This window comes from Pogona vitticeps, chromosome 2 (assembly GCF_051106095.1).
Source record: "Pogona vitticeps strain Pit_001003342236 chromosome 2, PviZW2.1, whole genome shotgun sequence".
Taxonomy (NCBI): domain Eukaryota; kingdom Metazoa; phylum Chordata; class Lepidosauria; order Squamata; family Agamidae; genus Pogona; species Pogona vitticeps.
Genome location: NC_135784.1, coordinates 296,608,189 through 296,631,661, shown reverse-complemented (window position 1 = coordinate 296,631,661; position 23,473 = coordinate 296,608,189). Strand labels below are relative to the sequence as shown.

General features: G+C 40.3%; 1 protein-coding gene across 16 annotated transcripts in view; it reads left to right on the top strand.

Moving 5' to 3' along the window:
* Positions 1-23,473, top strand: part of NEDD4L (NEDD4 like E3 ubiquitin protein ligase) — a 322,144-nt gene that overhangs the window by 261,530 nt on the left and 37,141 nt on the right. For 10 of the 16 annotated variants that reach the window (XM_072992884.2, XM_072992885.2, XM_078385190.1 and 7 more), the window contains 6 exons: positions 1,887-1,961; positions 5,609-5,668; positions 9,409-9,540; positions 11,380-11,499; positions 14,826-15,026; positions 20,130-20,207. In XM_072992884.2, coding sequence (XP_072848985.2) covers positions 1,887-1,961; positions 5,609-5,668; positions 9,409-9,540; positions 11,380-11,499; positions 14,826-15,026; positions 20,130-20,207 — 666 coding nt within the window. The remainder of the gene's footprint in view (positions 1-1,886; positions 1,962-5,608; positions 5,669-9,408; positions 9,541-11,379; positions 11,500-14,825; positions 15,027-20,129; positions 20,208-23,473) is intronic. The other 6 variants (XM_078385189.1, XM_072992886.2, XM_078385196.1 and 3 more) reach the window with 1 other exon arrangement.

Here is a 23,473-nt window from a genome sequence, read left to right as displayed (position 1 = left end):
CACTTGGTGACCCATCTGATGCAGAAGTATGGTCTTTGGTTACAATGCACCCATTTATTTGTCTACCAGCTTCTCAGAAGAAGCAGTAGATTCAGTGTTTAGAAGAAATGTGTTCACAACAGTATAATGAAAATAATTACGTATGTACCATCAACTTGACTGTGACTTACAGTGAGTGACCTCTTCCAAGGTTTTCTAAGTATCGATTGCTCAGAAGAGGTTTACTGTTGTCTTGCTCTGGGGGCTCCCTGGAACCGTGAAGCTTGCCCAAGACTATTCCAACTGGCGCTAGTCCTGGGACACACACTCAGGAATCAAACTCCCAACCTCTGTCTCTGCACTAAGCTATCAAATATAGTAAAACTATCAAATTCAGAGCTTGGAAAAGTAACTTCTTTGGGTGGCAATTTCCAGACCCCTCCACATGGCTTCCAGTGTGGCCACTGTAGTTTTAAAAAGGGCATATTTTCCAATCTTGGATCAAATTAATGAATAACAATTTCACAACAGTTCAATTCAAAGTTGCAACCTCGTTTTGGCTTTGTTTTGCTTGTTTGATTTTTCAATAAAGGAGACAGCCAGGAATTGTATGGCTAGAGCAGCTTTTCATCACAGTAAAGAAATCTTAAGTTGGATTTGGCCTTCTCTTGATTCCCTGTTCTGTGTGCAAATGACCTTTGGCTTAACTCTGGCCAAAGAAAAAATTGTGGGTTTGATCAAGAATTGTGAGCTGGCCTCTGATTCTGCAACACCACTTTCCCATCTTCTCCTCCCTCTTGTACCTTGTTCCCGCTAGGTCTCCAGCATCTCTAGTCCTCCCGAGCAGATTGGAATTGGGCAGGGTAGGCTATAGGCAGAGAGGGGAAAAATAATACAATGGTGCCTCGCTTTACGATTGCCCCACATTACGATGAAACCTCATTACGACAGTCTTTTTGCAATCACAATTGCGATCGCAAAACGACGGTTTAAACGTTTTTTTTTCGCTTTGCAATGATCGGTTCCCTGCTTTGGGAACCGATTCTTCGCAAAACAACAATTTTAAAACAGCTGATCGGCAGTTTCAAAATGGCCACCGGGTAAACAAAATGGCTCCCCCGCTGTTTTCTGGGACAGATTCCTCGCAAGACAGGCAGTGAAAACGGCTGCCCTATGGAGGATCTTTGCGGGATGATGAGTTTTGACCTCATTGGAATGCATTGAAGGGGTTTCCATGCGTTTCAGTGGGATTTTTTTCCGCTTTACGATGTTTTCACTTAACGGCGATTTTCCTGGAACAGATTATCGCCGTTAAGCGAGGCACCACTTTATGTTTTAATTAATTTTTTAGACTAGAACTTTCAAAATTCTACAGCCAACAAGGCTGCCTGGGGAATTCTTGGAGTTGTAGTCCAAAAAAGTATCAGTGCTTTAGTGTTGACAGTATTATTATTCCTTTTAACAGTGGTGTTGCTGAGGCTCTGAGAGGCATGATTTGCATGAGATAAGGAAGGCTCCCTGCTGAAGTGCCATGTTCCCCATGAAAGGCTTTCCATGTTTTCCTTATCTTTTCCTGTCCTTTTTTTTTTTTTTTTTTTGGTAAAATAGCCGCTGAAGCTAATATCCCATCAAATCCTATAGTTATCTTCCCAGCCCATCTAGCCCTTTCCTCTGCTGTATTAAACAATGCTGAAATACTGCTCATGTTCAGAGCAGATTCACAAACCAGGTCTCTTGAGGGTGGTCTGCAAAACAAGATGGCGGAGCAGGTTTTGGGTTGTAGCAACCAGATTGAGGAAGGATAGAAAAATGTCATACTGAAAAGTATATCTGACCCATATTGATTGCGAGGAAAAATATTAAGCTCAGTGTACAGCTAATAAGTCACTGTATTTTCATTCCTTCAGCAAAGAGACCCATCTGCAAGGCTAAGATCTTGCAGCGTAACTGATGCTGTTGCTGAGCAGACTCATTTATCACTGGTAAGTGTGGTTTTCTGATTTGTTTTTCCAGTCTGCCTGTCTTTAAAAAAGTGTGTTCTATAGATCAACATCTGTTTTCAATGTATTTGGTCCTGTTTCTCCTGCTCTTTACTTAAACTATGATTCCAATTATCTATTGCCAAGCAGCACATAGAGAATAGGAGTATGAGAATAGATATCCTCAGTATTGACTAGAGAAGTGCCTGAAGCTGTCTGTTGTTATGCTGATGCTGTTTCTTAGCCATGTAGGCTTAAACCTTTCATCAGAATGGAAATTGAGCTTCGTGTTTGTCAATTTGGGATAGAAGGAGGTGTTATGCGATGTGTGACTGCAGTGCAGGCCAGCTCTGTGAAGGATGTTTGCACTTACATTTACCCAGTTTCCCCAAAAATAAGACCTAACCTGAAAATAAGCCCTAGTACGATTTTTCAGGATGCTTGTATTATAAGCCCTACCCCAAAAATAAGTCCCAGTTGAAACCCTGCCCTCCACCACTGTGCAGCAATCAGAAGAAGATAACATGACTGTGTTTGAATAAATGTAGATTGTTCTACATGAAAAAAAAAACATCCCCTGAAAATAAGCCCTAATGTGTTTTTGGAGCAAAAATTAATATAAGACCCTGTCTTAATTTCAGGGAAACACAGTAGATGTGGGTGGAAGAAGGATCATTGAAATAAAATTGAAAACTTCCGGCTTTGTGATTTATTATGCATATCTACTTTGAACTCAGTTCCACTGAGGGTTTACTTCCTGCTAAGTTTGCTTAGGGTCATCATTTAGTCAAGTGTGACTCAGAATTTTATGTCTGCCATGACAACCATTGTGGCCTTTTATAATTTTAAAACTGGTAACTTACTGGATTGCCTGGATGGTTTGAGTATTGGGGACACTGGGTCCGGTCATTCGTATCAAGGCATACTCAAAAGATGGTGTTGCGGGGCTTGTAATGGCTCTTCCCTATCCTATATAATTGAACACTTGTACAGTACATTTACAGTATATGAAGCCATTGGGAGAGGTCATCGTAGACTTGGAGTGAGAATGCCACTAGTGTGCAGATGACACCCAGCTTTATTGCTCTTTATCATCTACTACCAAGGGAGCAGCAGTCAAGATTTATTAATGCTGTGTGAGCTCAGTAATGGGCTTGATGAGAATGACCAAACTGAACATAAATCCTGACAAGATGGAGGTGCTGACAGTTGAAAGTCAAGACTTGGAGACATTGACTCACCTTGTTCTAGAAGGATTTGTGCTTCTTAGACAGGTCAGGGATTTAGTCTGGGAGAACCCCTTGATTCTGCACTGCTATGCATTCCCAGCTGGTCAGTGACATGGAATACTATTGCACAACTCCACTTGGTGAGCCGGCTAGAGGCTTCCCTGACTTAAGAACAGTCATCCGGTACCTTAGTTACATTGTGTCTTTTTGACTAATGCAGTATGCTGTATGGAGGCCTACAACTGAAAAGGGCCCAGGATTTTCGCTTGGTGCAATATGCATCAAGGAAGATGCCAACTGGTGCACAGTATTGATATGACCCCAATAGTGAAAGACCGGCACTAGTTACCGGTCGGTCACAGGACTCGATTAAAGGTACAGTGGTGCCCCGCATCACGACGATAATCCGTTCCGAAAAAATCGTCGCTATCCGGATTCGTCGCTATGCCGAGGAAAAAACCATTTAATGCATTCCTATGGGCAAAAAACTCACCGCTATGCGGAAATCCTCCATCCAGCCGCCATTTTCGCTGCCCGGTAAGCGAGGAAAGGGCACGAAAACACTGCAGGTGGCCATTTACCCGGTGGCCATTTTGGAACCGCCAATCAGCTGTTTTTAGAACATCGTTATGCGATAATCGGTAAGTGAAACACTTACCAATCATCGCAGAGCGATTTTTAGCCATCTAAAACATCGCAATGCGATCGCTTTTGCGATCGCAAAAACCTAGTCGCTATGCGGATTCGTTGTTAAACGTAGCCCTCGTTATGCGGGGCACCACTCTACTGGTGTTTACCCTTCAGATCTCTAAATGGTTTGAGTTCTGGCTGTCTGGGGTATGTTCAGGTGTTCAGAAGAGGTCTTCTTGAGAGGAGCTGCAGAGGCCTGCTTGATAGGCATGTGGAAGGGTGGGCTTTCTCATGCATGGCTTCCAGGTTGTGGAATATACTCCGATCAGAGTGGCAGTCAGTTCCACTCCCACTGCTTTTGAATCTGTGTTTCTGTTGCTTTTATGCTTTAGTATTTAGTACCTAATAATGAAAAGGATGATGATGATGCAGTCCTGTGCATACGTAGCTGAGAGTAAGCCCTGTGTAACAAGTAGGATGTAACAGACTTTGTTATGAAGCCCTAAATGTTAAAAAAAATCATGATTTTATGATGTATGATATTAAGCGTGAAAATGTCTATTTTCTTAACATTTAAACTTTACAAATATGATGAGAAAACAGGGGAAGATCCCAGTGTCCTGAAAAGTTTTGTTGGTTGGTTGTTTTTCCCTGTTTGTTACTTTTGGGGTTTTGCTGTTCCTTTGCACTCTATTGATTCAATTTACCAGTGTTTCCTGTTCCATTTGTGTCATCAAGCATACTCCAGAGGGGGAAAATATGACTCTCTTTCAGCATCCCAAGCAGGACCAGACCGGGATTTCTGCACCAGTATCAGTGCTATGCCTTCTCTCACATGCATATCACAGAAAACTTTCAAAAGTGATTTATGTAATGGCCCAAGTCCAGTTATGCACACCTGGGTAAGCCCAACTAAGTAGAGTGTACTGTTGCCCAAGCAAGGATGGTTGGATCTGTCTCTTTCTGGGTCATGTCAGTTTCACACATGTCCATTCACAAATCCATCTGAACTGCGTTAATCTCTGTGATTTTTAATCCACATGAGAATTCACATGTATCAAGAACAACATATTTGTACAGTTTTCTAAATGTATTTCATCCTGAATTATATCTCTTTATATGTCTTTTGGTACATTTTTCTGAGCCAAAACAGTATTACAAAATTCAGAGAAATGCAAAATCTGAAGAGTAATTGGGTTGCAGTCCACACATGGGTTTTGGAGATCAGGATGCTGGTAGAGTCAAGAATGTCTGTCTTCTTAAGTGATTAAATTAAACACTGCCACAGTTAAGTGGAAGAATAACAAGCTGGAGGCTGAGAACTATTACATGTATCAGACCTCTAATAAACATTCTGGCTAGAGAGTATTGGTTGAGAATTATAGTTCGAAGAAAATAACTCTTCCAGAACCTTGTCTCGCTGACTCAAGCATAGGAATCCTTTAGAAGAAGGCGTGCACACAGTTATCCTGATCTAACATAGCACGGCCTTAATGTGGAATTGTTATTACATTTGGCTATCATCCTTGGTAGAACAGAACAGGCAACAGAAATATTTAGGATAAAAGTGCCAGTTATCAGAAACTTATCACCTCCTGCCTGCTGAAGTAACTCTCACTTTCACTTAATTGCCGATAACTTGTACCTTCTTTCCATCCTTGCAGAGTCAATTTACAGCTTTATGCTTAAAAAGTTGGCTTTCATTTCCTTCTTTTCCTGACATTATACATGTAATCTGTAACTTCCATTCCTGATCAACCCTTAACTCTAACAATTATTATTATTTAACAGCAAAGCGGCCCATCTAGGAGAGCTCGTTCTTCAACTGTCACTGGTGGTGAAGAGTCAACGGTAATAACTTCTTTATCAAGCCAAATATATCCTCCTCTTTCAGCCTAATCTCATCTTTTCACTTCTTCAAGATGTCATACTTCTAGGTCTTTATGTGGATAGCTCGTTTTTGGGAAATTCTTTGAAACTCTTTGGCTGCAGGATATGTGAATATCTTCTTTCCGTGTTGTGTTTGGTTGTTCAATAAATCATCTTTTCATAGTGTCAGAACCACAAATAATGTTTGCTAGTGAAGCAGCACTAAAACCATTTATATTCCTGGTAGTTTGCTTCCCAGCTCTTTCTTATTCCAAGAGAGTATGTAAAGTAGAAACATCTTTACATGCATAGATATACAACATGAGAAGAATCTAGGCAGATTTTTTCTTCTTCTTAATTGTGTTGACTTAGTGGTTGCCATTCATACTATGTCATCTGGAAGATCCCAAGCAGTTGAGTAATCGGTCCACAGTGGATTACACAGCCAAAGCTCAGCGAGCAAGATAGTTTGATTTTTGGCGGAAGTAGTGGCAAATGCAGTGTTCCGAAGTCAGAATCAAAATCAGTGCCTTTATGCTGCTGTTGGAAACTAGGATTAAAGTTGAAGCTCAAAATGGTAGAGGGACAGACGAAGCAAAGACCCACCAGCATTGTTTTATTGGCCAAAACTGAATGCCAACTACTTAAGGTCAACAAAATTCTAATCCAGTACAGTTTCCTACCTCACACCTCCTTCTCGTCCTCATCATATTTGGCAGTCTTTGAAATAGATGCTTTTTGTAAGCTTATATAATTTTGTTACTTTTTTTTTGTTAGTTGACTTGCCAAATTAGAGGGAGTTACTGTTGGTAATGTTATGATGCAATTACCTCTGCCCCAAAGTTATTTTTCCCAATCTAAAAGTGCAGATTATCAAAGCAAAATGGATACTTTGTGGGTCTTCATGTATTGCAGGAATTATTAATTCAAAGGACAGTTCCTTGCTTGAACAGACATGTAAAGTATTAAAAGCAAAGCTAACTAACACTGAATAAAATCGGAGCACATCACAGAATCCCTAAAAATAGATTTCTGCATTTAGATTTCAGCAAAGCAGTCCTCACCTAAAACAGGGATGGGAAAGTTCAGGTTTTGGAGGAGAATATAATAAAAACAGGGTCATAACATAGATGTAAAATTAAGATAGAACTCAAGGGACAAATGGCTGCCTTAACAAGATTGTTTTCACAAAAGAGCACAACACAAAGATCTTGCTTGCCTAAATGCTCAAAGCAAGCAACTCTAATATGTTGATGTGCCCACTGAGAATGATTGCTCCCTTAGTTTTCTCCAAAAATGTGACACTAATATTTCTCAAATCATCATTTTTAAAATAAAAGGCTATATATGGAAGATGCCGTTAAGGCAGAAACTGGTGGCTTTCAATTGGATGTCACACTATTCTGCACACTTTCATTAATATATGTGATATTGCTGAGCAGTCTTCTTCTAGTTTTTTGTCTTTCTTTTCTTTTTTGCCTGAAATATGTAAAACAGAATTCTCACAATTTTATTCTAGAAAGACCCCTATATTTTCAAGAGTACAAAATAGCTCCACTAGTCTATGTTGAGAATTTGTTAATGTTTTCTGGACATAAGCAGAGTTAGGAGATATTAGGTCACAAAAGACACTGTAACACTAAGAGACTAAAATTCAACATAGTCTATTTACAAATATACAGAGAGCATAGACGTTCTACTGGTAGCATTACATAACATGATACAACACACAGCATAGAAATAAGTGATCTGACTTACAGTAGATAACATTTTCCCTTTACACATGTCCTTTTATACATTCTTGGGAGCAATCACAAAATACATTACATCATTTTGCACTTACATAAGGTTACATCATTTTCTCCAGCTGTACTTTATTTAGGTCTTCAACCTTGGTACACACCTGAATTCATTTAGTACATGACTCAGGTAAAATCAGCCCTTTTACTTTTCACTATACAACATTATATTTACTAAATTTTCAGATCAAAAATCTCAACAGTCTGTGCTTTTAAAAAAAATCAAAATTCTATCCAAATGCATACAAATGAACCTGCTTCAATGACCACATAAGTATTTATCACAATGCATGATGAATTCATGTTTGGATTGTTTAAGCCAGTGATCCCCAACCTTGGGCCTCCAGATGTTCTTGAACTACAGCTCCCAGAAGCCTTCACCACCACCTCTGCTGGCCAGGATTTCTGGGAGTTGAAGTCCAAGAACATCTGGAGGCCCAAGGTTGGGGACCACTGGTTTAAGCCATTATTTTGAGATTTCTTTCCTTCTCACAAAAAGATAGCAAACAGTAAAGTGAAAATGGTCACAAAGAGTGTGGCCTTACATATATTTAGTAATCTTGTCTTTTGTTGCCAGACTACAGTATATGTCTTGGCAGGATATGATGAAAGGCAGTGGGTAAATAATTTTAATAAATCAATAAATGACACATCCTATTTGGTAGCATTAAAGATTGCTCAGCCTCTGAGTATTCATTATTTCTCTGTTCAGTGTACAAACACAGAAGACAAAATATTACAATTCAAGAATCGTGGCTTCCTGGATTTGATTGTCATAGAAAATGTATTGGCTGGAATCCAATTGGCAGAGATATGCCAGAGCTGTTCTGAGGCTCTCTTGGCATCCCTTTATGCCCTGGTGAAGTTTTCGGGACATAGGGTGGAGCCTTCAATAATCAAAGCTACGATAAGAAAAAAAATACATAAATATTGCAAATTCTAATGTATTAATAACAGGTTTGACATGACTGAGTAGACACTGTCTAGGGGGACGGGGTAGAAATCTAATAGATAGATTAAATAGATTAGATTAGATAGATAGATAGATAGATAGATAGATAGATAGATAGATAGATAGATAGATAGATAGATAGATAGATAGATAGATAGATAGATAGATAGATAGATAGATAGATAGATAGATAGATAGATAGATAGATAGATAGATAGATAGATAGATAGATAGATAGATAGAAAGAAAAGGTGGCAGTCTGTGTGTTTGGATTCATGGCTGCAATACCTGTGACCTGTGGCAAGGCAAGGCAGCTGGTGATTCTGGGTTCACAGGCGCAAAGAGTACACTCTGGTCCTTCCTCTGAGCTTTACATGAGCTGTTCAGTTTGCTGAATCCTCTCTCTGAAATAGCTTCAGCACCTTGGGTAGCTCCTGTAAAGGTCAGAGTTCAATCTTGAGCAGGTTCACTACCCTTCTGAACCCGGCGTGAACCACTGTCTGTGAGGCAGGTGGTATGGACTACCAGCAGAGGCTTTGTTTTTGTTTAATGCCTGGTCCATGTTCCGTTGAGGAAAAGGAAACATCCATTACCTGCGAGAGAGTCACACAAGAAACGCTTGCCCTGACTGTGTGTCAATTCTGTCCAGTCTTTTCCTAGTCTTCTACCCTTCTTGTTACCTGTCTTTAATGAACAACTTATACCTTCAGCAAGGATAAAATGAACCTTCCGTCATACTGGACAGCTTTTGTCATCTCTCTTGATTTCAGTGCGCCGCAGTTTTCGCTTGTGGCTTTGCCACTTCTTGCTCCAGTGGATGAAGCTAAGCCTTTTGAATGTCTGAAATATCCCCATCTCCTTTGAGGAAGGAGATGGCCAGCGTGTCTTTCCCAATGAAACTGCTATAAATGCTGCTTGAGGAAATGACCTCTGCCACAAATTAACGCTGTGATAATTTCTTGCATGAACAGCCATCAGTGGCCTATGTACATACTACGCCAGGCTTACCTTCGGGCTGGGAAGAGAGGAAAGATGCTAAGGGACGGACTTATTATGTCAATCATAACAATCGAACGACAACTTGGACTCGCCCTATCATGCAGGTACGAACCTTGTCTCCCCTACAGAAACTGCTGGGCTCACTTAAAAGCATATAGATAAATTTTCATTCCACTCTTTGATATCCGAATGAAAGCTACAAATGGAGGAGGACAGTTTTTTGGGAAATAATTGATCCTAAGTGACAAGACATGCATTGGCTGAGTCAGGATCTGCTCTTTTTAGCACAGGCCAACGCCAGTTTCTGTTTGCACCAAAGCTGTGGGAGCTGCATCACAATAACTCTCCACACATCATTGGCGCAACAATATCTGTGTTCAGGATATAGATGGATCTGGGCTGGTGTAATAAGAAAGTGTGCTAATATGCTTAGAAGCAGAAAGCAGATTTCCTATTCCTTCTTACCTAAATGTCACCCTGGCATCTTACGTGCCCGGAGTAGACTTTATCTAAAAGGGTGGGATAGAAATCTAATAAATAAAATAAATAAAAATAAAAATAATGTTATAGTTTGTGCGAGTACAGGTTGCTTCTATTTGTAGACAATTGCTGTTTCTTCTTGTGGGCTGTAGCAAATATTATATTGACTGCAAGCACAGTGTTAGCCCAAGGAATCTTGCTCGCTCTCTCCATGCAATCTTGCCCTTTCCTGAAGCAAATCTGCCCCTTGATTACAGTTCTGTAGTGCTGGCATCCAGCTTTATGAAAGAAGGCTAGTCAGGATTTCTTATGAACTCTCATCGAAAAATGCAGTTTGGAGTGAGTTTCTTGGTGTAAGAAGAGCCCTGGTTAACCCTTTCTGAGATAAACATTGGTGTCAATGAATTGTTCAAGCTCTACCCATTGGCGGGCCCAAAAAAAAATCTAGTAAGATTTTATGTGATCCGCCTAGGCCCAGAAAAGAAATGTAGATGCAGTGGGTGTGCATGGAACAGTAGCTGGGTATAGCAGAAACTGGGGTAATCAAGCTGGGATAAACAAGCTACAGCAAAACAAAAAACAACCACATGATGAGTGAAATATTTATGAACGTTTTGTTGAAAGCTTAATATCCATAGTTAAGAAGACTGGTTCAAGTAGGCGCCTGCGACTGAGCAGCAGCCTCTGGGTGGCTGTAGAAGCTACCAGTTTTTGAGTTGATATCCATGGAGAATCAACTCTTTCCCGTCACCACCATTCTTCTGCTTACCCTGTAGCATTGCAAGCTTTTGTGGTAGTTCTGCAGCTTTTTTTTTTTAAACTAACGCTTGTTCTTGGCAGATTCTGGCAGAGGTTAACTGCTGCAGAGGATGGGGAATGTGAAATTGCTCAGAGATGCCAGTAGTCAACTTACATTTGCAAAGGGGTAGAAAACTAGTCTCAGGGAATCGAAAGCTACACTGGCCTAATTAGCCTGCTAGAAGAGCCCGCGATTAGTCTTTATTAGTGCCTTCAGTAGGGCTGGTAGAGGAAAAGTATGAACAATGCTGGTGTTCAAACTATAATGGGAGCTATAAGGAAGTTGTTAAAGGATGAGCTGGATTCTAAACGGTAATCATATTGTATAGAAATTGCATACGCTTGTCCTCCAAAATTGTAGCAAAGATATATAGGCCTTTTATTTTGTTTCTGAATAAGTCATTGATGTAGAAAATTCAGTTACATGGTTTTGACGTCATAACTGTAAACCCAGAACATTGCTGATCAAGTACTGTAATCGAATAGGGGTGATATATTCCCAGATATGATATTCCTCCCAGGCTATTGAGCCAGGGGAGGATCATTATAATTAACTGAATTGGGAATATTTTGTCTAAATTGGGAATATTTTGTCATGAAATAATTCAGCTTCTTGCACGAAAAGGTTACAACATGTACCTAACTTGTATTTGCCTCTAAAATAGCTTGCTGAAGATGGCGCAACTGGATCAACCTCAAATAGTAACAACCATTTAGCTGAGCCTCAGATAAGACGGCCTCGTAGCCTCAGTTCTCCCACAGTAACATTATCTGCACCACTCGAGGTGAGATGTTCTTTCCTAGTAAATACTGTTTTCCTTCTTCCTAAATTCCCATTCTTTCCATCTTTTTGTCGCTTCTTTCTGGTTAGCTGTCTTGGGGCAATTGCTCACACATACCTGGGATTTTTCACCAATGGGTTATTTTTCTTCTGGTTGTCTTTATTTGTTACCTGTACTCTGTTGTTGTTCTGATCAGTTCTTATATTTAACATTTTCATATCATAATAAATGTTCCAGCCTTATTACCTTCTTCCACCCTTTGTGCATTTGTGTTCTTATAGCCTGTGTTTATATCCCCATCTAGCTGTGTACATATTTCTTCAAATCTTCTAAGACAAAGATTTCAAAGTTTTTGTTCTTCAAGTTGAATTGGTTCTTTAAAAAAACAATTGTTTTTATTAGAGAGGAAGCAGTATATATTTGTGTTGTGAACATAATTTTTGAAATTTGATGATCTGCCCTTATGTTTTCTTCCTCATTCTAGTATAGTTACTTTACTTTATTTCAGCTTCCTTTATGGAGCTGGACTTAAAGATTCAGCGCAGGTTTTGTTGTCGACTGCAACCATTTAATAAGGCTACGTTTTGCACAGGTTCATGACAGAAACCTGGAGGGAGAGTTGAAATTTTCAAGCTTGGGTATACAGTGGAACCTCTACTTAAGAACTTAATCCGTTTTGGAATGGTGTTCTTAAGTTGAAACGTTCTTAAGTTGAAGCAAAATTTCCCATAGGAATGGACTGAAAACCAATTAATCCGTTCTGGCTGTTTTTTTTTTTTGTTATGTAGAGGTGTGTTCGTACATTGAAGCATTAGTTCCCATAGGAACTAATGCAAAACTGGTGAATACGTACTCTACCACTAGGGGGAGATTTTTTTTTTAACCTAAGATGAGCTAAGGTTAAAAAAAGAGCAGGAAAGGTTTTTTTTCCTGTTCTTATCTTGGATTTCTGTTCTCAAGTAGAAGCAAAATTTAGCAAATGGAGCTGTTCTTAAGTTGGATTGTTCTTAAGTAGGGACGTCCTTAAGTAGAGACCCCACTGTATGCCATTAGGTGTAAAGGACTTGATGTACAAAGGACAGAAAACCTAGGGTGGCTTTCCATAATGACTGGAGAGGATGGGATTTCTAATCCAACGCATCTGGAAGAATTGAGATTGGGCAAGTTTCACGTAGGCAATTCCAGTGTGATATGGTGACCCTCGCTCTCTGCATGAGAAAATTTTCTGCCTTGCTGGAATTCTTTGTGATGAAGAGAAGTCATGTCCTCATGGTTTTCTCTGAAGACAGTGCAGAAATCCCTCTTTATTATTTTTTTAAGGTTGTAAGAAAACAAATTTATTAAAAGCTTTTAGCCAGAAGAGTTTCCATACTGGCTTACAAATTGACAGAAATAAACACAGCTTTTGCCATCATGCTTATAATTAAAAAGACACGCCAGAAAAATTGTGAATTTCGTTGTATGGGTATACTGTGTATATACTTACAATGACAATAAATTATTATTATTATTAAAAAGGGGGGAGGGACAAGTTGGGTTCCATCTCTTAGTTATGCAATGAAACAGGCTGTTCACTATTTGGCAACAGACCTCTGAGAAATAGGCTGATGACCCAATCAAACCTTTCTAGAATTGACTTTAACCAAAAGTTCTTGGTCTTACAAGGTAGGGCTTTGGCCTTCTGAAGCTTGCTAGCTTCTTGTTCATTCTACAGTTGCAAGTGAGACTCAGGGAACCAAAGTACTAGCCCATTGCAGAGAAGATGGTTATATGCAAGCACTAGGATCTCTCTGAAGTGGGGGAGATGGACATTAAAATGGCAAATGCAGTTCAGGTATAAGCAAGTATTAAGTAATGTAGTACTCTCCTGATCACGTATATTTGGATGAGGTCTGAGCAAGCACTGGCTGGCCAGTAAAGGAATCCTGAGAGACAGCTTAATGAAAACTTCAATCCACTGTGCAATTATTCCAAGTTGATAATCATAAGGAAAGGAATCAAAAATAAAGCAACAGATACCATTATGCCTTGATGCAAAACTATGGTATACTTGGAATACAGTGTGCAGGTCTGGCCATTATACCTCCCAGAGGATAAGACAGAGTAATGTAACTGCAGAAAAGAGCAACCAAAATAATCAAGGGGCTGGAACATATTCTCAGTGAAGGAAAGTTATAAGGTTTGGGTTGTTTTAGCTTAGAAAAAAGGGGGGGGAATAATTGATGATGTGACAGAGTGATCTCTATCATATCACCATTTATTTCCCCTTTTTTATACTGGCCAACTTGAAAGGGGGTTTAGACTAACTCTTGGAAGATAAGGCTATAGTGGGAATAGTTTGGCTACAGTGTCAAGGTGGTCTGCCTCTGGATGCCACTTGCTGGGGAAACAAAAATGGGGAGTTATCCTTTTGTGCTCACGTCCTGCTTGTGGGCTTCCCACTGGGCCATTGAGCTGGGCCCTGTAGGAGCAGAATGCTGAACTAGATACACCTTTGACCTGATCCAGAAGAGTTCTTCCTGTTTCTTACATTAATCTTGTCATTGTTCAAACTAATCCCAGTTCATGAGCCCTCCTACGGCCTATTTTCAGACTATAGTCTTTCACTTGCTGCTACTTGTTTTCAGAGAAACCATTCATTGATTCCACTTATTTCACTTGTACAATTATTGTTTGTTCAAAATGCTAGAGACACATCAATAAATAAAGTCTGCTGTGGTGTCTGAGGAACTGGCAATTACTTATATTTTATGTCCTCTTATTTTCAAGTGCTTCATTTTGATAGTTGGGAATAATGTTCTTAATTTCTGCATTGTCAAGTTTCTGTAAGTGGTAGTGTGCTTTTATTTTCCTTTCCTTTCTTTTTTTTCTTCTGGTTTCTGAGCACCGAGTTTAAACTGTGCTCATCAACTGAGGTATTATCCTTCTTAAGGAAGAAGCAAGCATTCTGATGTTCTGACAGCCTGAAAAATCAGTACTGTGGCTTTATGGGATTGCACTTCTGACAGTGGCTATGTGTGTGTGAAAATGACCGGGGGGGGGCAGGATCTGAGTGCCTCACCCGCTTTTGTTGAGGATAGTGTATTCCCCAGGAGGCAGGCGATCCAGAGATTAAACTGAATTGTACTATATTGAGATTCAATAGTGAAAGCCTTTCTGTCTGCCTACATTGCATTAGATAAGGATGGATAGCTAATTTCCAGCTGAGCTAACCACGACAATGATGTCTGTGGATCAGTTCTGTTCCCCTAAGATCTGTGTCATTTATGTTTCCCATTGCCGCTTGCACCAACTGATAAAGTGACTTTTAAAGCTTTTTCTTTCCATAGGCACTTGTGAAGGATTCCCCTGTGCGGAGAGCTGTGAAGGACACACTTTCTAACCCACAATCTCCACAACCTTCTCCCTACAATTCTCCAAAACCGCAGCATAAATTGACCCAAAGCTTCTTGCCTCCTGGCTGGGAGATGCGAATAGCACCGAATGGCAGACCATTCTTCATTGACCATAACACAAAGACCACTACATGGGTAAGATGAATTTCAAATTCACGTGTCTCCTGGCGGCTTGCTTTCTTAGCTTCATGGGGTAGGAAGTAAGTGAATGTAGGGTAACTGATTAGTTCCAGCTAAATAGATACTGAGCTAGAAATGTCTTTCCCACAATTATTGAGGAGCTTGTTTTATTCCAAACTTCCCATCTATAATAGCTTTCATTTCTGTTCTAAATTTACCCTCTTGGATTTTTTTAAAAAAACTACTTTCTTTCTGTGTATTCTCAAAGGCTTTCACAGCCAGGATCCGATGGTTGTTGTAGGTTTTTCAGGCTATTCGGCCGTGTTCTTAAGGCTTTTCTTCCTAATGTTTCGCCAGTCTCTGTGGCCGACATTTTCAGAGGACAGGAGTCAGAACTCTGACTGTGCTCTCTGAAGATGCCAGCCACAGATACTGGCGAAACGTTAGGAAGAAAAACCTTAAGAACATGGCCAAACAGCCCGAAAAACCTACAAACAACCATTACTTTATTTCCTTTGTTTTAGTGCCAACCTATAGCCATTGCTGTCCTTCTCTTACCAACACATCCTATAATGGTTCAGTGTTTTTGCCATTTATCATGTAATTGTGCCTCTGTTTTGAAAATAACCAGACTCTTGTTCTTCCTTGGTTAAGAACAATAATTGTTCTTTCATGAGGTTTTAGATTAATGTAAGACAGATGACAGGTAATCTTCTCAAGAAGTTTTAAGTTCACTCATCTGTTTTCTGACTATGGTCAGAAAACAAATACCTGCTCCATAAGGTTTCCTTTGAGGGTCATAGCATATGACTTATTTTTTTTTTCAAAGATTCTTTCAGCATTTATCAGGAGGTGCCAGAGACCTTCCTGCCAAGTAGGAAGCCTTGCCAAAGCCATCTTCAGCCTCCAGGGACTGCCCCTTCCTCATCTCATCATCAGTGCACCTATAGACAAAGAGAAAAAAATACTTGTTTAAAAACAAGGCTCTGAAATTTTATAGTTGACACGAAGAGTGTTAGCAGCAGTTGAAGTTTGGGAAAGTTACACATTTGGATTGCAATTTGCTAAATTCCTCAGCCACTGTGGACAGGCTGTGGGGAATATTGGAATTCTTGTCCAACAGAACCCCACAAAAAAGACAAAGGTTCTGCTGGCTTTTCTAATAACCCAATCTTAGGCAGAGTTAGCCATTTCTAATCCAATTGAAACCGGTGGACTTTGGATTCACTGCATACCAAGCTCTATGAGGAAAAACTGAAAGAACTGGGCATGTTTAGCCTTGAGAAAAGAAGACTGAGGGGAGATATGATAGCGCTTTTCAAATACAGTGGTGCCCCGCATAGCGACGATAATCCGTTCCAGAAAAATCATCGCTATCCGGATTCGTCACTATGCGAAAAGAAAAAGCCCATGGGAATGTATTAAACCCCATTTAATGCATTCCTATGGGCTTAAAACTCACAGTTATGCGAAAATCCTCCATACGGCCGCCATTTTCGCTGCCCGGTATGCAAAAACACTGCGGGCGGCCATTTTTTTCCAGCGGCCATTTTGGAACCGCCGATCATCTGTTTTTAAAACATCGCTATGTGAAAATCGGTAAGCGAAACAACTTACCGATCATCGCAAAGCAATGTTTTACCATTAAAAATATCGCAATACGATCGCTTTTGCGATCGCAAACAATCCGTCGCTATGCGGATTCGTCGTTAACCGAGGCGCTCATTAAGCGAGGCACCACTGTACTTGAAAGGTACAGATCAGGGGCAGGATCTGTTCTTGTTCATTCCAGGGTGCAAGACACACAATAATGGGCTCAAGCTACAAGAAGCCAGATTTAGGCTAAATGTCAGGAAGAAGCTTCCTAACTGTCACAGCAGTATGACAATTGGAGCCAATTACCTGAGGAAGTGATGTGCACTCCAGTGCCAGAGGCATTCAAGAGAAAATTGGAAAAACATCTGTCTGATCTGCTTTGATTTGGATTCCTGCATTGAGGAGAGGGTTGGACTCGATGGCCTTACACACCCCTTTCAACTCAACTATTCTGTGATTCTGTAGTTATGTAACTATGATCAAACACTGAAGTGGGAATTTTTGGAATTACAAAAGTGTAGCATGCATAGCTGTAAGATCTGTGAAAACATCGATTTTATTCATGAAAAGCAGGCTGCTCTGGTCTTTGCCTGGATAAAACCATTCTAGTGGATGGTGTGTGTGTGTGTGTGTGTGTGTGTGTGTGTGTGTGTGTGTGTGTGTGTGTGTGTGTGTGTGTGTGTGTGTGTGTGTGCGCGCGCGCGCACGCACGCACGCACACTGATTTTGCTGAACCTTATGAAGGTGAAAATACATTGTTGTGCATTTACTTTGCATGTTCAACATGATTTCACCCCTACCTTCTTTGATAGAATATCTTCAGAGATTTATGCACAAGCAATTTATTCGTCATAATCCATCTAGATAGTTTCTTTATTGGTTTACCTGGGGTTGTTTATTTTCCCTCAATTTAAGAACTGAATAGGCATTTTGGTGCATCTTAAGAGAAACCCCAGAGGAGCCTCCTTTAATGCTAGCACATAAGATTATTGTAGTAAAAAGAAATTAAAAGGATGACTATGATGGAGAAACAAGCAGGATTTCCCCACGTACCTAGTGGATCTGCTTATCTTCCTGTGAAGATATATCCCTAATGTTTAGCAATCTAAAATGGAATTGGAATTAATATGCTCCTGAAAGGGCTTCTACCTGTTTATGAACCTCTGTCCCCAACAAATTTGCTAAAGCCACAATGTAATACATGGCCACCGCTTGACAGCAACAGGTTGTAAGCAACAATATTACTTGCTGGAGAGTAACAAGTGGTCAACAACATTATTTTTTACAAATGGTGCAACGATTGGGATTGTCTTGCTTTCTTAAAGTGTAGTAAATAACATTCACCCATTAGTTTAAAAAGTTTTGGCAGAGTCATTTGGAAGGATTTGATGTACGTTTTGTAGTTATATCAAAAAGTAATGACTAACGCACCACTACAGGAAAATAGACTGCTTCCTAGTGTGGTGTAGTGGGCAGAGTGGCGCACTAGGACTCTGGAGAACAGGGTTCAGATCCCCATTAGGCCATGGAAACTCACTGTAGAACTGGTTAAAACTATTCCTTAAATGTCTCACTTGCCTGGAAAGCCCTGTTAGAGTCACTGTGAGTTAGTTCCAACTTGACAGCACAGAAGACACATACAGGAAAATAGTATGTAAGAGCCTCCTGGCGCAGTGGTTAAACTGCTGTACTGCAGCCAAAGCTGTGCTCACGACCTGGGGTTCAATCCCAGGTAGCCGGCTCAAGGTTGACTCAGCCTTCTATCCTTCTGAGGTCAGTAAAACGATTACCCAGCTCATGGGGGGGTTGCAATGTGTAGCCTGCATAATTAACTTGTAAACCGCCCAGAGAGTGCTTGAAGCGCTATGGGGTGGTATATAAGCAGCACGCTTTGCTTTGCTTGCTTTATGTGGCATCTGAGATGTTACTGTGGGGGGAAAATAACACCCGAAGCCCTAAATTCTGAGCACACTATATGACCTCTGCCTTTCCAAAGCCTCACTCTTTAAGACATATCCCTCTGTCTTTACATTCAACTTCCATCACGTGCATTACAATGAAAAACAAGGTCCTGCTGTTTGGTATCACCCATATATTTCACTGACAAGGAAAGCAGAAACAAATGGCAAGCCTGTTCCTTATTAGTCACAGTCCCTTTGATTTGACTATGGCCAGAAGCCAACGTACAGTAGGTGCAATGGTGGAAGCGCTGCTGTTTTAAAAGGGACCACTTATCATGCACCAGTCTCCCAAATTGGTGATCAACAAGGAATACAAGCTCATTAATTAGCAGCAGTTCATTAGTTCAGTTTGCCTCATGGAACTGATGTCCGTGTAACTAACAAAAGTGGATTTGATTGTTAACTACTGAAAGTCAGGCATGAAATGTCAAATACTGAACAAAATGTGCCCCTATCAGATGAACAAGCAATAGGAAATGAATATATTCGCGAAGGCTTTCACGGCCAGGATCTAATGGTTGTTCTGGGTTTTTCGGGCTCTTTGGCCGTGTTCTGAAGGTTGTTCTTCCTGACGTTTCGCCAGTCTCTGTGGCCACAGAGACTGGCGAAACGTCAGGAAGAACAACCTTCAGAACACGGCCAAAGAGCCCGAAAAACCCAGAACAACCAATAGGAAATGAGCCAGACTGAATATTGGTCCAGTCGAGAGGGAGCTTTTATACATTCATGTGAGTTACTGTTAAACAGTGGCCAGAATCTCAGTGGGATTTTACTCTCTGAAGTAAGTGAAAGTGCATAAGTCGTCACGGCAAACAGCAGCTAATTAACAGTCGCATACCTCTTCATATGCCAAGTGTGCAGCCAGGCACACTACTAACATCTTAATTCACTGCAATTTGCTGCCCTGACTTATGGAATTCCACTTACTCTGGAGTAATACCCTTATAGGATTAAGGCCAGTGTTTTATACCTACTGTTTAAAATGCATAATATTTTTAAATTAGACTTTTCAAATAGTTGTGTACGTTGTTTGTCTTAAGTGACTAAAGTAATACCGCATATACATATTGGTAAACTGCAAGGAGAACAAACCTATCAGTTCTAAAGGAAATCAACCCTGAGTGCTCACTGGAAGGACAGATCCTGAAGCTGAGGCTCCAGTACTTTGGCCATCTCATGAGAAGAAAAGAGTCCTTGGAAAAGACCTTGATGTTGGGAAAGTGTGAGGGCAAGAGGAGAAGGGGACGACCGAGGATGAGATGGTTGGACAGTGTCTGCGAAGCAACCAACATGAATTTGACACAACTCCGGGAGGCAGTGGAAGATAGGAGGGCCTGGCGTACTCTGGTCCATGGGGTCACAAAGAGTCGGACACAACTAAATGACTAAACACACACACATATTGGTAAAAGACTTGATATCCGAACTTTCTTTTCTGGAAGCAAAGAATGAGTGATAAAGCAGCTTTGACAGACAAGCCCTGTTATAAAAGTGTAAATATGCAATCAGTTTATTAAACTCTAGTTGTAATGATCTTATGCCAGCTTGCTTGTCATTATAGGAAGATCCACGGCTGAAATTCCCCGTACACCTGAGATCAAAAGGTGCTTTAAACCCCAACGACTTGGGTCCCCTCCCTGTAAGTATCCATATTAGATTTTTGTAAAATTACATCTTTTGTGCTTGCTTCTAGTGCTAAAAAGCTTCACTGTGAAAGGAAACTGGCCCCTCAGTCCTCTCTTAACAACACTGTTGAAGTGGGCAGTCACTCAGCTGCATGGCCATGAAGCTAACGCATGTCGCTGTGGTATACTCAGTGACAAAGCAATATATAGGCACTAAGCCAAGGGAAGTGTAATTAAGCACTTGTCATTAGGAAATAAAGCAAATTCCATGAAGCATTATTGAGATGTGCAGATTAGTGCTTTGGGGACTATAGAGTAACTCCCAGAATTCATTGGAGTTTCAGATATTTGTACTAAGACTCTGCACCACATTTAAACAAATTACAAACTCTGAACCAACAGAAGCAAAATTTGGTTACAGAGCAAAGCCACACAAACTTATGAATCAGTTGAGATGTTGAGTACAATATGAGTCAGATGGTACGCAGTCAAAATACACTAACCTGTACACCTCTATTTATTTTCATTCATTTATTTATTATGTATCATATGTAGGCTGTTTTTCTCCTGCTGAGGGGACCTATAATTATCAGCCTGCAGAATTTTTGATGGCCATTTCATTATTTTCACCTTTTTTAAATGCTTCTGCAAACCAGCTTAACATTTGGTTTCTCTTTTGCAACATGAGTGGGTACCAGGGCGGATAAAAAAAATCAACATTTTTTTAAAAAAAAATCTAATTGATTTAATTCACAATTTTTAAAAAATTTGAATCGTGATTTAAATTGAGATTTAAATCAGTGTGATTTAAATCAAATCCACTCTGGCGGGGAACTGAATTTTTGTATGCCAGTGACAATTTTGAATTTTGAATGCTGAAGGTGGGATTATGAAAGGCAGTCAGTTTCACTGGATTGTACTTGCAGCTAAAGGCCAGTGCAGCTTCTCATTCCAGCAGAATAATGAGAAGACCTTGTTGCTCTCTGTGATTTGGTTTTGCTCCTATGTTCTGTTTATCAATTTGAAAAGCAGTGATGTGTTCCATGCAATCATCAGTTGCTATGTTTTAAAGCATCCTGTGGCAATTTGGGGCCCTCCAGAGGTTGCTGTGTCTGTGAGCATTGAGCATGCTGGCTGGAGCTGATGTTCGTTCAGAACATCAGGAGGACACTTAGTGGGAAGGGACTGCTTTGGAAAGGGTCTTTAACAAGCTGCCTGATAATCATCCAGGCTGTAGGGTTAGCCTGTCCTAGCCTTGAGTCCGTCAGTAATGTTGGGCTACAACTCTCTTCATTCCTGAACATTGACCATGTTTGCTAGGACATGATACAACTTTCAATCCAGAACATCAGGAGAGCACCAGGTTATAAAAAAGGTGCCCCTGCCCAGATAATGCTAACTATGACTTGCAGCACCCTCCAGCATAAAGGCTTTTCACAGCTATCTTGGTCAGGAGATCCTTCTTAAGAAGAGATGGCACAGACTGGAACTAAGACCTAAAAATTAGAAAGTATGTCCTCTGTACCTTTCAGTGTGGCATTACAACCTATTGTGGCAATTTATTGTTGAAAACATCTCTGTGCAGATTTAGAATCCATCTAGTTCTATAGTACTATTTTGGCTAACTTCCTACAGCCTCTCACATTGCTTCCAAAAATGTGTGTACTTTTGTGGGACCTCCTCTGTCTCAAGCTGTGTTGAAGGTCCCAGGTTAGAACCATAAGAGACAAAGCTCTTTTGAACAGGAGTCTCCTTGGTTCTAGAACAAGGCCTTCGCAGTTATTATCACATATCTTTAGATACTGCGGTGAGTCTCGATAAATTCTTCTGTTATCTTCTCAGACTGTTGAGAGAAGTAGCACCTGTAGGGCTACAAGTCTTTGAAGCTTCTTTACACCAAATACTGGGTCTATCCGGGGCACTGTTAGGCTTTCAGGCAGGGGCCCTCTCCCATTCCACCAGGAAATGCCAGAGAATTTGCGCATGCAAAGTATGTACTTAAAACACTGAATTACAGCCCTTCTCCTAAATAGGAAACCTGGTGTCATCACAAGTAAGTACATTGAGCCCCATTTCAGGGAGTAAAACTAGAACTTGTATGATTCTTTTTTAGAAAGAACCATTGCCATTACTCAGTGATTTTTTTAAGTAACTGGCTTCTATTACCCATTACAGTTTGAAACAAACAGTGTAGTAACTAATTGCATTTCTCATCACATATCTGATTATATTTTGTACTTTGAGCCCATGTAAGAGTAAAAAAATGCCTAAAATGGGTGGTGATGGTCCTGGTGGAATTTTTTCAGTAGGTTCCCCCCCCCCCAAAAAAAGAGATGAATAAAAATGATGGCCAAACAAAGAGATAGAATACTAGAATTTGTTATATTGCTCTCAAAAGGAACATGTTTACTTCCTTTTTACTCCCCAAAGTAACTCACTGCATTTAACTGGCCTGCTTCAGTTACTTGTACTTCCTGATTCCTCTTTTTTTGCATTAGTCATTAGTGATGATGCAACAAGTTCAGAAGGTAATATACAGCATATGCATAGATTGTCAGGAAAACATCCCTAGAACTGTTAATTCTTCTTTTGATTAGTCCATAACACGAGGTCACGTCTTTAAAATTAAGACAATAGCTGAGAGTATGGTTCAGCGTGTGCACTTTTCACACCTTTAGCAGATCTTTTTGTGTTATCATATAATGGAGGAATGGCTTGCACCAGAGCTACCATAAACTGGAAGTATAATGGGAGGTGAATAGCTTGTAGACTGATGAGCAAGCACTATCAGCTCATCCTTTTTTACACAGATTATCACTTTGGTTCTTTTTTCTATTCTGGCAGTATCTTTTGTGAGACTTATGAACATGAACTGTTGGCACTTCTTTTCTGTGGTAGCCAGTTAATAGCCAGTCATTTTTATAGATGTAGGAACTCCCAACATATATGTCAAACCTTCCTTTAGCTGCAGTTAGGATTCAGTAAATCTACTTTCTTCCTGGCTTTGGAGCAATGGCTCCCAACCTTGGGTCCCAGATGTTCTTGGACTACAACTCCCAGAAATCCTGGCCAGCACAGCTAGTGATGAAGGCTTCGGGGAGTTTTAATCCAAGAACATTTGGGGATCCAAGGTTGGGAACCACTGCTCTATAGGAATGTGTCTCCCTGTCTGCAAAATTTTGTGATTCCAAAGAATACTTCTTCTCCATCTGAAGTATGTTTTCCTTCCCTTCCGCAAGCTGAGGATTTTTGTTTCTTTAGTTATGTAATATAAAGCACT